The sequence below is a fragment of the Falco rusticolus genome, chromosome Z (assembly GCF_015220075.1).
Source record: "Falco rusticolus isolate bFalRus1 chromosome Z, bFalRus1.pri, whole genome shotgun sequence".
In the NCBI taxonomy this organism is placed as follows: Eukaryota; Metazoa; Chordata; class Aves; order Falconiformes; family Falconidae; genus Falco; species Falco rusticolus.
This window is the reverse complement of record NC_051210.1, coordinates 75,303,644-75,318,518: the sequence shown is the minus strand read 5'-3', so window position 1 is coordinate 75,318,518 and position 14,875 is coordinate 75,303,644. Positions and strand designations below refer to the sequence as shown.

Genomic DNA, 14,875 nt, shown 5'->3' with positions numbered 1-14,875 from the left:
ACATGTGCCATGCTTGCTTAAGCACTTTCTAGAAAGTTAAGACTGTTGTTACCCCCCTGGGAACAGGCACCTTCTGATACTGTTCTACTTTTAATCTGATGATACCTTAAAACTTCTCAGGCTGTTGCAGGCCCACTTCCTCATTCAGATGGAGGTGGCGGAATTGCTGCAGGAGCAAGGCAGCATCTTCCCCCATTTCTTATGCATTGAGTGGTAAAAAGGATTGGGTTCTTTTTGTTTGAGCATTTGGGGATACTGCCACAGAAGCTGTCTGAATCTTTCATATGGTGGTAGTCAGTAACATACATGGTTCCATGAAAGCAGCATGTTCCAACAGAGCTGTGTCAGGATTCAGGAGACCCTGTAGTTTACTAATTTTTTGGTGCTTCCTGAATGTTCAGAACAAAAAGCAAAAAACAAAACCAAGCATGGGGAAAAAAATAACAATCAGGTTCTGGTTTCTATTTCAGACTGTGCTTGCTCTTTTCTTGTCTCTACTCTGCCAAACTAGGTGTTTGTTAGAGTGGCAGATTAGCAAGTGGAAGCAAGCCTAGGCCCCTGATCCATCAGTGTAGCATCTACCTCTTACCAAAGAATATTACAAATCAAAATTTCATTAATTCAATTAATTAAGTGGTTTCTGCCACTGTTGGATCCTGTATTTTGATTTCTGTGAACGTACAGGTATCTGGAGTCTTGCAGCTCTGCTTTGCTTTTTTCCAGAATGTAGTGGTTATTATTTTTTTTCAGTAGATTTTTACACAGGGAGATTCAGTAATTTATTCAGGTCACAGACAGGTCTAGCCCTACACAGGTCTGCCCAGTATCTCAGAGACCCAGTTCGTCTGGTTAAGCAGGACAGGTTTATTGAAGACTAGTCCCTCATTTCTCCACCTGCAGGGTGGAGAAACGGTGTGCTCCAGCAGCACCATTGCACATGCCTTTATCCGCTTGGTTACCCTTTATCCCCGTAGTTATACTTTGGCTGTCAGTTCGTATGTCCACATAGGCTTTGCTGTCAGGCCCTTTCTTCGGAGCATGTGGCCATCACAGCGTAGAGGTCTCCACCACTGGCTGTCCTTTCTCATTTCCGCTGTTTGGGACAGGTTGGTTGTGCAAATCAATGAAGAGTTTATGGATTAAAACACCAGCAAGACTTCCCAGAACTGGCGCTGTGAGTGGGACCCACCACCAGTGATGCCCAGCCCTAGGACACAGAAGAGGCAACCGGTGAGCCAGAAAAAACACTGCCCTACCACCGCATGGTGCAGGGTGAGGTGAGCTGAGTCTGGTGGGGCAGGAGTGAGTTGTGTGAGCAGAGGTTCCTAGTCCCACCTTCACTCACTGGGCCCTACAGCTGGGTTAGACAAATTCTCTATCCACCAGCATAATTGCTGGAGGGAGGGTCATTTCCCCCATCAGTCTGGGAAAGTGGCTCTGTCTGCAGGTTTCTTGTTTTCCTACAGAAATGGTCTGTGTGATCCTGATGAGTGTGACTGTCAGGCAGACAGACAGACAGACACAGCCTCGTTTTCCCTCCCCATTTCCAATAAATTCTGCACCTCCTCTACCAAGCTGTCCAAGTTATTTTCTGGAAATGTAATGAAAATGGGGGGCCAGACCAGGAGACTCTGTAATGCCCTTACCATGGGAAAAGCCATAGTATCGCTCGCACCATCTTACTAGATAGGGGAAGGCAGGTTTTCATCTCCAGATTCAGACATCTAAATTCAGGAAAGCTATTCAGCAATCCGTCTGTAAGTACCTGCTTTCAGGTGAGCTGAATCACTCTATGGATCTCCAGTCACTGCAATAACCAGGTAGATTTCCAATTAACAGGTAGCCAATTGGTACCCAAATTGAGGTATCTGAATGTCAAGATGAATCCCATGCTGGAAAATTAGTGTACCCCAAATTTTGTGTACATAACGCATGGGGCTTCTCTGTGGGCAACCCTTTCTGTCTGAGAATGAGGAACATGTTCTGCATCAATACCATCACTTGGTCCAAAGAAAAAGGCCTCATGACCATTTTGTCTTGGGCTTATCTCCTCTCCTTGCAAGCTGAGCGGTGTAAAAGCAAAATGGGTCACTCACGTGAAGACGTCCATTCCCCAGCCAGCAATTGCTGTGAAGACCCTGGGGGGCAGGTCCCGGGAGGGGTTTATGGCGTAGCCTGTGTTCATCCCCATCCCCAGTCCAATGCCCAGGACAAGGATTCCCGTGAGCAGAGCCTGCGTGCCTTTCAGGGCTCCGTTGTTTTTCTCATCATGGATGACCAGAATGCCCAGGAGCAGCATCAGCGTCGCAATAAACTGCAGGAGCACGAAAAGTGGAACGGGTTAAGAGAAAGAATAGCAAAGGCAGAAGGATCCCGCTCAGCAGAGATGAAGGGACTCCCAGAATGGAATGTTGGGATTCATGGTCTGTTCAAGGCAGGGAGGGCCCCAATGTTATTCCCTTCTCACAGGTGGACCAAATAAAATTCTTGACTCATTTCGCAACAAAAACATCTCCATCTCATCACCAAAAATGCTCTAGGACTGATGTGAACTTCTCAACAGTGACCTCTCCCTTCACCTTTCAAGTTAGGGACCTGGGTTTTGTTAAGTACATTTCATCTAAGAGGCAGGGCCATAACAAACTGCTAACAAGACAAATCTGGTCTCCCTAGAGGGAGCTATGTTTTATATAGTGGATATGAGATTCCTATCTGGGAAACTGAATTGCCTGTCTGTGACAGTGTGTGGATGGCATTTGTAGATCGGCCATGCCCAAGACATCAGGAGCTGTGGTTTGAATAGAGGTGACAACTGCTGTCTCTTTCTGCTTCAGAAAAAGCAGCTGGAGAGCCTTCGACTGCTTGCAGAGATGCCAGCAAAAGCAAAAATTCCAGCTCTTGGCAACACACTGTCACTGTCATTTGCTTTCTTGTGTATGTATCTTCTTGTGTATGTTATCTTGTATCTTCACCATGTACTTCACAGGAGGCTGAGTGATCAGGTCCCCACCTGTAGGCTCTCCAGCTCTCACTGTTATCTTCTTCATGCCTGGGAAGAGTTTTGTCAGCTCAGAGACAAACACACAGGTTTCCTCAGATTTTATTTGTACATAAATCTTCCTTCTCCAGTGTCCCAGTGCTCTACGTCCCCTGAAGCATCCACTTCCTATTTCTGGGCATTGAGACCTGCATGCTGGGAACCAACTGTACGCAGTCTAAACTGGGTCTGTTCAGACCCTAGAGATTCAGTTGAGACAGGCTGTGTTCATGTGAAGATAGTCCAGGGCCCTCTGTGACAGCCAGCAGAGCTGCCTGGGAGCATGGAATGAGTGTAGGATCCAAAAAGGGAAGAACAGTTCAGGGAACTTCCCAGAGCCCAGAGGAGAAGGTTCCTGATATAGCTCAGCTTCTCACTTCCCATTGCTTGGGCTGTGTGCAGGGAAGGTGCCTGGAGGGCATCAGACCAAGCTGCAGAGCAGCCTGCAGGTGTTACTCTTTAGGCTTGCTCAGCCACCGAGGTGCCTTGGCTCCTACCTGTCAGGCACATGCCTGGATGATGGGTTCCTTGGAGCAGAGGTTGTGAGCATGTGTAGGGCTGTGAGTCCCCTGTAGCAGACCTGCACTAGCCCCTGTTATCACCCACCGTCTCCTAGCACACCGCAGCAGAGCCACTGACCTCCGTGAAGAAGCCCCCCAGCAAGGATACATAGGGTGCAGGGTAAGTGCAGAAGATCGACGCCGTGGCAGTTGGTCCCATCACTGTAAAGTTCCCCTTGGTGTAGTCATGCAGAGCATCTAGGAGAAACGGGAGTTGAAGGAGTTAGCACAGAGTTCATCCCACATGGCACGTACACAAGTCTATCCATTGCAGCCAGAACAGGCACCAGGGGGAAGAGAGGCAATGGGAGATACGTTGGAGGTGACACACCCCTCACAGGTCACGACATCATCACCAATATCAGTTACCGCCAGACTGGCCTGCAGTTGCTTCCTTATGCCTACCAGTTCCCTGTCCCTGCTCCAGGAGCCTGGGGCAGGCTGGGTGCTCTGGCTGCACTGGTGGCCTCCATCTCTCTGCCTGTTTTCCAAAGACCAGCAGAGTCTTTGGAAAGACTCCAGAGTCTTTCCAGAGCTCCAGCTGTACCTAACACATGGTAGTCCGTCTAACTCAAGCCCTTTGCAGACCCTGGAAACAAAACGCTGACAAAATGCAGCTACTGGCGTTGAGTTGAGGATAGGTTTTGGCAGTGGCGTTGCCCTGAGCAAAAGGAGCTGTGAGGTAAGCTGTGAGACACAACCATACCGTAGTAGAGGCCAAAGACAGTGGCTGCCGCTGTAAAGGAGCCCAGGAACTGACCCATCAGATAAGCTGGGAGCTTTCTCCAGGGGAGGTTTCCTAGAAGGCAGTGTGTGAGGGTGATGGCAGCATTCAGATGAGCTCCTGCAAAATCGCAGCAAAAGAGAGTGGGCTCAGCCCTGATGCAGCTGGTTTGGATCATGCCCCATGCCCCGCAGTAACCACCCAGACCTTGCTCCAGAACACCTAGACTCTCTCAGGGCAGGGTCTCCCTCCTGCACAGACTCAAAACTGACCCATTTTCCCTGGGTAGCTGAATAATGCAGGGCAGAATGCGCCTAGCTCCAGTCTGGTAGAAGCTGTCTGCAGAGGGTGGGTCGTCTCGTCTCTGACAGAGATACCTTTCTTGGCATGACATGAGTTTCCCTCCGTATGGGCTTCTCTCTGTTCAGCTTAAAGGGAGTCCAAAACTTAAGACTTGTCACCCACCTTTTACATGGCTATGGGTACATGAGGCAAATCTTATCCCAAACAATTTACAAGGCCTTCTGAAAACATCTGATAGACAGGGAGGGCTTCATCCTGGCAGAGCTGAGCACCCCAGCTGATGGGAGCTGCAGGCCTTTAGCACATCTGACAGGCAAGGCATGAGATGCTGGGGAAACAAACTGCAAAATCAACGGCTGATGCCCTGTATCTTCATGTCAGCAAAGCAAATCCCACACAGGGCTCTCAGCAAGGACTCAGGTTAGCTTTTAGATACCACTGCATTGGAAAGAGCTACCAAGATGATCAATCCTGCCCAGACCATGGTTGCTCCCACTAGTGTGGAGCAGAACCTGTCTTCCATTGCAGAATTTGTAATCTTGGATTGCATTTCCTTACGTCTTTTAGTACATGGCTTTCATACAGTGCAAGACCAGTTTTGCCTGTTTTGAGGGGACACTTTCTATGGAGGAGATTGTTATCACAATGATGCTTTTGGAGAATGACTAAGTGGATCCAGTTTTGGTGCCCTCAGTGCAAACCACATTTGCTCTCCAGACCTCATCTCCCCATGAGTCCAAAGGAAATATTTGCTTTTCCTGCCTAGTAGGTGTAAACTTTGGGGGTCAATAAATGTTCCAACCTTAGTCACCATCTCCTACTTGGGACTCAGAAAGGGGTAAGATGCAGACACACATCATCTCATCAAAGCGCAGAACAAAGTGAAGCGGCATGAACTGCCTGCTACAGTTCACAACCATAACTGAAAAGGAGGGAGATCCCTTTGTTGTTTGATCCTCTGATCCTTTGTGGGTATAACCAGATATTTCAGAGATCAGAAGCAGCATCTTGTGATACAAATGATGCCAAATTACAATGCCAGGAAGCCCTGAAGCTGGCTCCAGAACCAGACTGTTGCTGGCTAAGCTAAGACCCCTTCTCCCACCTCTCAGCCCTCAGCAGATCAGCTTCATCCCAAACGTCACCTGTGACTGCAGGGACCTACTTTTTTCAGCCCACTTTCTCTAGTATGTCTCCACCAGCTCCAAAAGGACAGAGAGACCAAGAGCTGACTGCTTGTGTGGAAAAGTTGTCCTTTCCAAGCAAGCCCCACCCTTGGACATCTCTCTGCTCCAACAGGTCAAGAGCAAGGACCTGCTTTAATTTTCTGCCCACTAGAGCCCTTAATCTCTTTTCTTGGTGTAAATGAATGCAGAAATTGCACAAGGCAAAGGTGGTGCTCTGTCATGTGAGAGATACCACCGTGTGGCCTTGAAACAGCACCTCCCGAGTTTGCGTGGGGCATAGGCACATGGGTGTGGATGATAAGGAGAAAATTTTGCATACCATTCTTTGTTGCAACATCAGCAGTAAGCTCTCCTTTGCAATAAATGATTTACTTCCCCACGGGTTATACCAGCAGCATGTTTTTGGAGCTCCTTGTCTCCTTGGGCCATGATGGCATATCCCAAGTGCCTAATGCAGGCACTGCTGAAACCTGGCTCTGCTGAACGCACCAGAAGGGAACGGTCGAACCTCCGCCAATCTCCCTGTCTCGCTTGCCCCTGTTTCAGCTCAGAACATGTTTGGGGTCAGCATACAGTAGGTATGCTGGGCGGGCCTTGTACCCTGCTTCTCATGACCTTGCCATACCATCATGACTCCTTACCTTGACCCCAGACCTGCCTCCCCCTGCAGATTTGGCTGTCATCACTGGCTGACAACACTGACCCTGGTTATGTTCATCAGACCTACTCTGCTATTCTTGCTGGGGGACCCTATGACTGCCGTTTTTTTCTGGTGAGGGCATTGCTCCACCTTGCCATGCCATCATCTGCCCCTCCGCAGCCCACTCCCACTGCCCCGATGCATGTGGCCTTTATGGGACATAGAGATGTCCCATGTTCAAGTGTCCTGCTCACCAGAGATCCCTCCTGCCGCGTGGACGCCCAGTGTAACACCAATGCCGAATCCCAAATTGATGCTTAGGTGTTGCCCAAAGTCTCCTCTTCCTAATACCACTTGTGCCACAGAAGACAAGCCAAAGACCTAGTGCGTGGAAAGACAGGAAAGGAGTGTTAAAAGTAGTTTTATTATGGCAGTGGACAGCTTCTGTGCTACCTTTTCAGCAGTATTAACAAACTCCCAAAGACAGGGAGACTGTGAGATGCCCATGATCAGGAGATGAAGAAAGAAAAGCCTTTTCCTGCAAAATTTGAAGCGGTACCTAACTTATTCCTCATTGGTGCCCATCACACCAAACAGGGCACCCTAGTTATGGCGGGGTATGGGGAGACAACACCGAACATCCACACTGAGATCCAGGGCTCAAGAGGGATCACTCACAGAGCCACGGTAAGGGCATCTGTGCCTGAAACCAGGGACATGAGCCAGGGGAGCATCACCACAGACTGCCTGGAGACAGTACCCAAGATAGAAGAAAGGAGGGTTGGCAAATTCTTGTTCTTTTCCTGGTGTGCAATTTATTGACTAAAAATGTAGTTTGGGCAGCACACAGCTATTTGCCAAACTCTACAATTTTGGTAACTTATTCCAGCAAAACACAAGGAAGGAAATTCTGGCTTGACTTTTCCTTTCAACACACATACTTTCAGTTTGAAAACAGACAAAGTTTCAGTATTTTTTTAATGATTAAAGGGGAACCAAGAAAACAAATAAAAAGAAAAGTAAACACTCTCCAGCAGGAAAAGACATATTCAAGAAATTGCTCTGGCTCAAAAGTAAATCCTATTTCGCTTTTTTAATGTGGTCAGAGGGTGGAAAAATCAGTTATTTGCACAGCTCTTACAGTGACATCTGGAGAAGACAAAGCTTCTGTTGAGGTCTCTGCCTTGCAAACCACTTAGGGTTTGGAGAGTGTATCCTGTTCCTTGGACTGCACTCATGTTTATCCATAGTGATATGTCCCTCTCAAAGACAGAAAACTCAGTATGTTTTCCAGTATATAAACTTATGCTCTGACCTGTTCTGTTTTCATTGTGATCTTTTCTGGCTATTCTGCCTGGATCCAGATTTTATCCCATGCATCTGCATCCCTCTTCCCTTTCAGACATCCCCAAAATCCCCTGTTCCCCAGAGACACTCTTCTTATCTCTCTGATATACACAGACCACACTCTGTGCTCTGCATGGAGCTACAGCCTGCATAGTGTGAGCCCTTCTCAGTTTGCCTCAGCAGAAGCCCCAAAATGTAGTGTTTGGGATGTCCCAAACACCGAACCTGCTTGAGCAGGGAGGTTGGACAAGATGATCTCCAGATGATCTTGCTTCCAACCCAAATCATTCTGTGATCTGCAAAGCCCTTACAAAAACTCTTCCTACTCATCTCTGACTTTTCCAAAGCCACATCCAAAAGAAGCCAAATTCATAAGGCACAGGTTTTGCAGGACTGCATACAGGTGCAGAGAGAGGGGTGCAGGGCAGGAGACATAGCTGCTGCAGCTGAACACCAGTATCCTGAAAATAAACACAGGACAGGCCACAAAATCTACTTTTCAGCACAGATCCAAACCTGTGCTCTTTTACTCTATTCTCACAGTCCCAAAATACCCTTTTTTTTTCCCCCCCATCTCCCTATCCCTCATGCTGTTTACCCCTGCTGCCTGGTTCCCTCCTTTATGAACACTGTCCATCAAAGTGAGAGACCCTGGGCTGAGCACTATCATCCAAATAACAGCCACCCAGGCACCCTTCAGATGCATCCAGCACATTCCTATTTGCACCGAGGGCCAGGGGGCTGCTGAAGAGTTGGATGCTGGATGCTACATTCGGATGCTGAATACTGTTTGCTGCCAAGCCCTTGATGGAGGTCCATGTGCAGTGCCCCTCCTCCTACTGTGTTCCCTTGCGGGGATCAGTGAGGGAAGAGCCAACAGAAGCTGCAGGCTACAAAATCTTCCTTGGACTGCCCGAGTGCAGGGAAAAGTCTCCTTTTCATGCTGCTTCCCAGAGGCAGCCCTGGCAGGGCACCCTTGAACTTGTTCTTTACCACCTGGGAACTTCCACTACCAAAAAACAAAGGGGGTGGAAAAGAAAAATGGCTTGTTCAGCTCCTGCTGAGGAATCACAGATGTCTGTACTCTGACTTCCAATGCATGCAAAACTACCTGCGTAGTAGAAGTGAACTACAAGGAGTTGGATGTGCAATAAGATGTCATAAAAAGAAAGCATCCTTTGCACATGCAGTTGTTGCCCTTGAAAATAAGCACCTTCATCTGTACAGACAGCTGTGTCAGAAGGTTCCCATGCTTAAACAAATCTTATGTTCCTCCTGTGCAGATCTCCAAATACAAGTTATTTAAACTACCCCCTGCTTGTCCATGCCAGTCTCTGTCCCGTCCAAAGTGTCTCAGCCCAGGCTAAGCCCAAGCTGGCAAAGCCAACTACTGGACCATTTCAGAGGAAGGATCTTATTTTGCTGTGTTGGCCCAACACACAGAGGCTCTGGTTCTTGTGGGCACCTCGCCTGCACCAGGGATCAATTCTGACTGCAAAGCCTTCCTTGCCCTGTCCCCAAACAACTCCAAGGCAGTCTGAGATCTCAAAATCACTTTTCCTGTGTAAAACAGATCCTTCAGGCAAGGTGGGAGTTCCTGTAAGATTTGGATAAGCATGATTCATTTCATTTGCCAGCATAAGAAAACCAAACGTGAAATCCTGGAGTACTTTACACCTGGCAGTTAGGTTACCTAAATTGTGTGTCGTGGCCTTCATTACCCTGGCAACCCCTAGGGAAAGATAGATGAATGCTGTTCTCATTTCAGAGAGGCTGTTAATGGTAGAGAAGTCAGAGTCTGCTCCCCAAACCTGTGAAGGACCCCTCCAGACACATCAACCCCTCTAGCACAGCAAGAAGAAGAGCCTCAATTCACTGTATGGGATACTTGAGGAGGTTTGGCACAAGTGTTGCACTGCCCCACCTGACCAGACACTGCTCCTTGGTTTCATTCCCAGACTCTCCCTTGTGTTTCCCTTAGAAGAGAACTGAAACAGCGGTGTTTCCAGAGAAGGGCAATGAAGCTGGTGAAAGGTCTGGAGAACAAGTCTTACAAGGAGCAGCTGAGGGAACTGGGGTGGTTTACCCTGTAGAAAAGGACGCTGAGAGGAGACCTTATTGCTTCCTACAACTGCCTGTAAGTAGGTTGGGGCGAGGTGTTCTCCCTCTTCTCCCAAGTAACAACCTATAGGACAAGATGAAATGGTCGCAAGTTGCACCAGGGAAGGTTTAGATTAGATATTAGGAAAAATTCCTCCACTGAAGGAGTTATCAAGCCTTGGAACAGGCTGCCCAGGGATGTGGCCGAGTCACCAACCCTGGAGATGTTTAAAAGACATGTGGATGTGGTGCTTAGGGGCATGGTTTAGTGATGGACTTGGCAGTGCATGGTTAGGTTAATGGTTGGACTCAACGATCTTAACCCAAATGATTCTGTGATTCTATCCCCACCTGCTTTACTCTCTGCCCACACCCACCTCCCACCTTCCACATTGCTTTTTTCCTCCAGAAGGCTTTTTGACAGATGGTCTACCCGATGGAAAACTGCCACCCCACCAGAGCGGAGGGGTGAGCAGTAGCAACCAGCTGCTGAGCAGCCCTGCGGATGTAGTAGGAAACCACTGACCTTTAAAAATTGCTGCTGCAAACGATTACCCTCTTACCTGCCCTGAACACACACATACACACACATGCACAGACACACATGTCTGGGCCCAGTCTCCTACTTACCATGAGGATGAACATCCCCAGTGCTTCTGCCAGCAGCTCCCTGATGGTACTGCTACGAATCGTGAGTGCCTTCTGAATCTTCTCCAGCATTTTGCTCTCCGACTTCAGCGTGCGGCTGCAGGACCTCCTGTTATGACAGCACTCCTCACTGCTCTGAGCTAAGTTACCCTTTGAAACTTGGCACCCTCCCTTCAGTCCCAGACACCTTCATTCATTTGGTTAACGATGAACAAGCGAATGAAGTAGCAGTTAGCTTCCAAGTCTTCCCACACACACATGCCATCCTTTTAAAACTATAGGGTAAGGACACAGTATTTCTGCTACTGGCATTGCAAATACTGTGCCTCTGCCCAGTAGCCACCTATCTCCAGAGCTGTAAATAGCCTTGGTATGCTCCTAAAGCCTCTGTCTCTCTCCATAATCTTTTCCACAGGAACTGAGCAGGAATTTTGGCTCTGTGCTGCATTGTAACCCACTGGGTGGTGGTTTGGTACCTTTTTTTTACAGGTGGGATTAGGACCATTTGCCTGTGCTTTGCAGGAATATTTGGGTGCCCAGCCTGTGATGATGATGCTCTTGCCTGGAGCTGGTAGGCACCACTGTTGGCGGCTGGGAAGAGCACAGGAATTTCAGCATTGCTTCAGGTTGATTATTTGCTCTTGCTGAGTGCACCCACGCCCACAACTCCTATCACACTAGTGGAGGGCCTCCCTGCCACCCCACAGTCTTTCCCCTTGTGTGGGATGAGGACAAACCAGTCTCAGCAATGGTCCCCAGAGACCTTCAGATTCATCTGGCTGCCAGAGCAGAGCCCTCACTGTCCTGATTCCTCCTCCATCTCCTGATTCCCACCAATCTCCCTTCTCACCAGGTGCTCTTACCCCTCCATTGCAAAAAGGTTTTAATACCTTGGCTTAGTCACTGATAAACTCACTGACACAAGAGACCTTTTTCTGTGAGTCTTGTCTGGTTCTTAGATGGTTTTCTTTGCCTGCCTCTCAACCTGCCGCAGCTTCTCAGTGTGGTTCTGGAGGGTACACGGTGCACATCTCTGGAGAGGTTGCCATCAGCTGCCCCACGGGCAGTTCTCTGCTCATGCTGCCCTTGGTGCTGGCCTCTCTCAGCACTACTCCATTGCAAAAGTTGATGAGCTTTTCTCTCATCCACAGGACACGGAGCAGCTGTGTGGAGGAACCTGGGAAGCTGGTTCTCCTCTCTGCTCCATAGACCATTACCTGTCTTGTGGCTGGGAGAGTTTTTATGGGCTGGGATAAGCCCTCCTCCAGCAACAGATTAGCTGTTGACCTCAGTGAACGCCTGGCTAAACATGCAGTAAATTACTAGTCTGTGTCTGATACTAAGGACCAATCTAATCATGACAGATGATAATCACACTGTTGGCAAGGGTGTTCCTACAGCATATTTCTAGGTGGGAAGGTTTTTTTGTCCCATGAGTCTGTGAGTCATGCTGTGGCACAGGAAAAGTGCCGATAAATCTTTCCAGGTCACTTCATTCTCTGCCATGCGAATGTTTATTGGTGGAGCACACAAACACGGGCCCTGGAGCATCAGCTCAGGGTGGTGACAAAAGCCTCAAGTTTCCTCTGCAGTGGTGATTTACAGCTGATGTGTAAAAGTCTGAGCATCAGTGTATATTGGAGGTCTCATAACCTTTCCCAGATGGACGAGGTGTAAATAGGTCAGTATCCCCCACAACCGGACCTACCGCTTTGTCACTCCTAGATCTCAGGGAGCCTTCCAGGTAAATTGGTCCCCTGTGGGACAAGAAAGCTGCTGAGTACCTGAAAGGCTTTGTCTCATGTATTCAGGAGATACCTGAATACTACAGACAACTCCGTATTCTAATTGGGGCTGAAGAATGGACAGGTTCTTTCTGGGAACACTGGGCTGCCATGCGTTTGCAGTCAGGGGAAAAAGGCAATCCCAGTTTGTAATAGGAATCTGTGGTTGGGTGATAATATTTGCACCATATTCCCTGATATTACCACCAAATTCCCTAAAACTCCAGCTTGCTTCTAGGATGGCATCAAGGATCACTGGATGTGTTTCTTGCCACTGCTTGTCCTTTTACACAAGTCATTCCACAAGATGGCACTGAGACATTAATTTCTCCCTTAAAAGTGCTCAGAAGGGTTCCTCTATTGGCTGCTGCAAATGTGACAACCCTTTAGTTTTACTGTTCCTATGGGAATTTTTAGACATTAAAGAAAAGTGATCTGCCAGTGTTCAAGGAATGTAACAACAAAAGCAAACACCTTTCTATAGGTCCTGTAGAGCAGAGCACCTCTGTTCTGACAGTACGCAAAACTGAAGTGTGTAAGCTTGTGCCTGTCACCCTCCAATTTATAATCACCAGAGGAAAACGGGCAGCTCCAAAGGGCAGTTCATCCCCACCTAAAATAAGCATCTGAGGCCAGACCTATGAGTCATGCTGAGCGTTGGCAGTTTCTCTGTGACTGCATAGGGGATGTGGAGTGATCAGCTCCAGCATACACACCCACATGGAGATATCTACCACCAGGTGACCTGGACTGCCCTGCCTCCCTGCATCCAGATGTGGTGGTCTTGAGCAAGCACAAACCGCCATGTGAGTCAGCCAAACAATATGACCTGTTCATACTTACACGGTTTTACTTATCTGCAGGGCCGACAAGGACCTCTGGGGTCACCAGACACAGCCCCCTACTAATATAAGCAGCCACACCACATCTTCACTTTCATGACCTGGCCAGTCTCCATTTTAGGGGTAAGTGGTTTTTGCCCCAACCCCTCCTATTTGAAGCCTGTTACCAGAACTTGCTGCTCTGGAGTTCACAGACTTTCTCCTAATTTTCAGCCACATTCTCAAAGCCATTTGTTCATGTACCAGCATTAGCCCATCACCATCATGTTAACTTATTTCATAAACGTGCTATCCCATAAATTTTTCCTATAAGGTTTGTTAGAAGAGTGTTAGCTGCTCACTCTTAGCTCTGCACCTTCTAATGTTTACCTTGACTTGCTCACAGGTTGCAGTTTCACTCAGCGTTGACCCTACAATGATTTTACCATGTTTTCCAATGCCCATTAAGCAACCACCTGCTAAACCAAACACATTTCCTTCCCGAAGGCAGGTGTGTGCTTTCAGCACTAGTAATAAAGTCCTCCGTTTGGAGCAGAACATTTTGGCACAGTCAAGGCCCACTAACTGTGCTGGTGTTGATACCCATGGTACTGAAGAGCTGAGAGACCAAGCTCCCTGGGTCCTGCTAGGGCAGCCCTGGGAAGGATGAGCACCCAGGGACTCCAGGGCAGTCTTGCTTCTGCAAGGAATAACTTCTCTGACTCAGTTTGACAGTGCACATTTTTCCTTTGCACCCAGGAGCTCATTTATCTCTTAATTGCACTAATCAACAGCTGGAACATTGCCAGTCCAATAGCTTCAGCCCTGCTGGTGGATCATTAACTTCTTCCCAGAAGCTGAGGCAAGCATGAGCAGACAGCACAGCAGAGGAGCTCCTCACCGTGGATGCGGGCAGCTTGCTCCTCCATCAGATCAAATTAACATGGCACCGAGACTATATATCCAGGCCCCTTTAGGAAGCAAGGCCAGGTAACATAGACCAGTACAGCACTGGTACAGCTGTACCTGTCCGAGACAGACCCCACTTGACGTACCCTAGAGTACCTGCACCCCATCGGTCTCATATTTAATGCTCATGGTCTATCTCCTCCTCTCTTTATGGATGGAAGGCACTGAGCAAGCTGCAGACATCCAAGATGTTTGTCTTTCAGCAGATGGCTTTGCTCTCCATACTGTTACCCAACTCCCCACTCACAGGACACCAGCCTCCACAGCCTTTCAGCTCACCCTGCACACCATCACTCCTTGCCCTGAAGCTGGCTGAGGGCACGTCACCTGCACATGCTCCTTTGCAGTGGAATTGGGGTGGCTCTTACCATTCTGAGTCAGAGTGGGAGCTGGAAGAACCAACAGAGGGAAGTGACAGCACAGCGGTGGCTTCCTGCTCCAGGCTGCAGCCCTCTGCTTCACTCCCCTGGGACATAGTGCCTTCCTGCCCCAGACTGCTAAAGCTTTCTCAGAGGGAGGTAACCCAGGAGAAGGTGGTGTCAGCAGGAGCGGAATTATACAGCCTCTGTTGGTCATTAGGTGGAGAGCAGGACTGTCCAGGAAGGGGTTGCCAGGGTGATGCTGGCCCCGTTGTTGGGCAATGGAGTCGGTGGAACCTGGGCTCCCCCAGCCAGGGACCTACCCACCCGAGGCCTGGTGGGGTCTCCCCCATGCACAGTTCTAGAGGATATAACAGAGAGAGGAACAGAGGCACA

At 48.7% G+C, this 14,875-nt stretch overlaps 1 protein-coding gene across 1 annotated transcript; it reads right to left on the bottom strand.

The window, feature by feature from the left end:
* Nucleotides 1-844: 844 nt before the first annotated feature.
* On the bottom strand, nucleotides 845-14,595 carry LOC119141002 (aquaporin-7-like). Its single transcript, XM_037372657.1, has 7 exons — nucleotides 14,489-14,595; nucleotides 10,529-10,655; nucleotides 6,706-6,832; nucleotides 4,304-4,441; nucleotides 3,677-3,795; nucleotides 2,097-2,314; nucleotides 845-1,207 (listed from the first exon to the last, which is right to left on the bottom strand). Exons 1-7 carry the CDS (start codon nucleotides 14,593-14,595, stop codon nucleotides 1,048-1,050), a joined length of 996 nt encoding a protein of 331 aa, XP_037228554.1. The 3' UTR covers nucleotides 845-1,047.
* Between the last annotated feature and the right edge of the window lie 280 nt (nucleotides 14,596-14,875).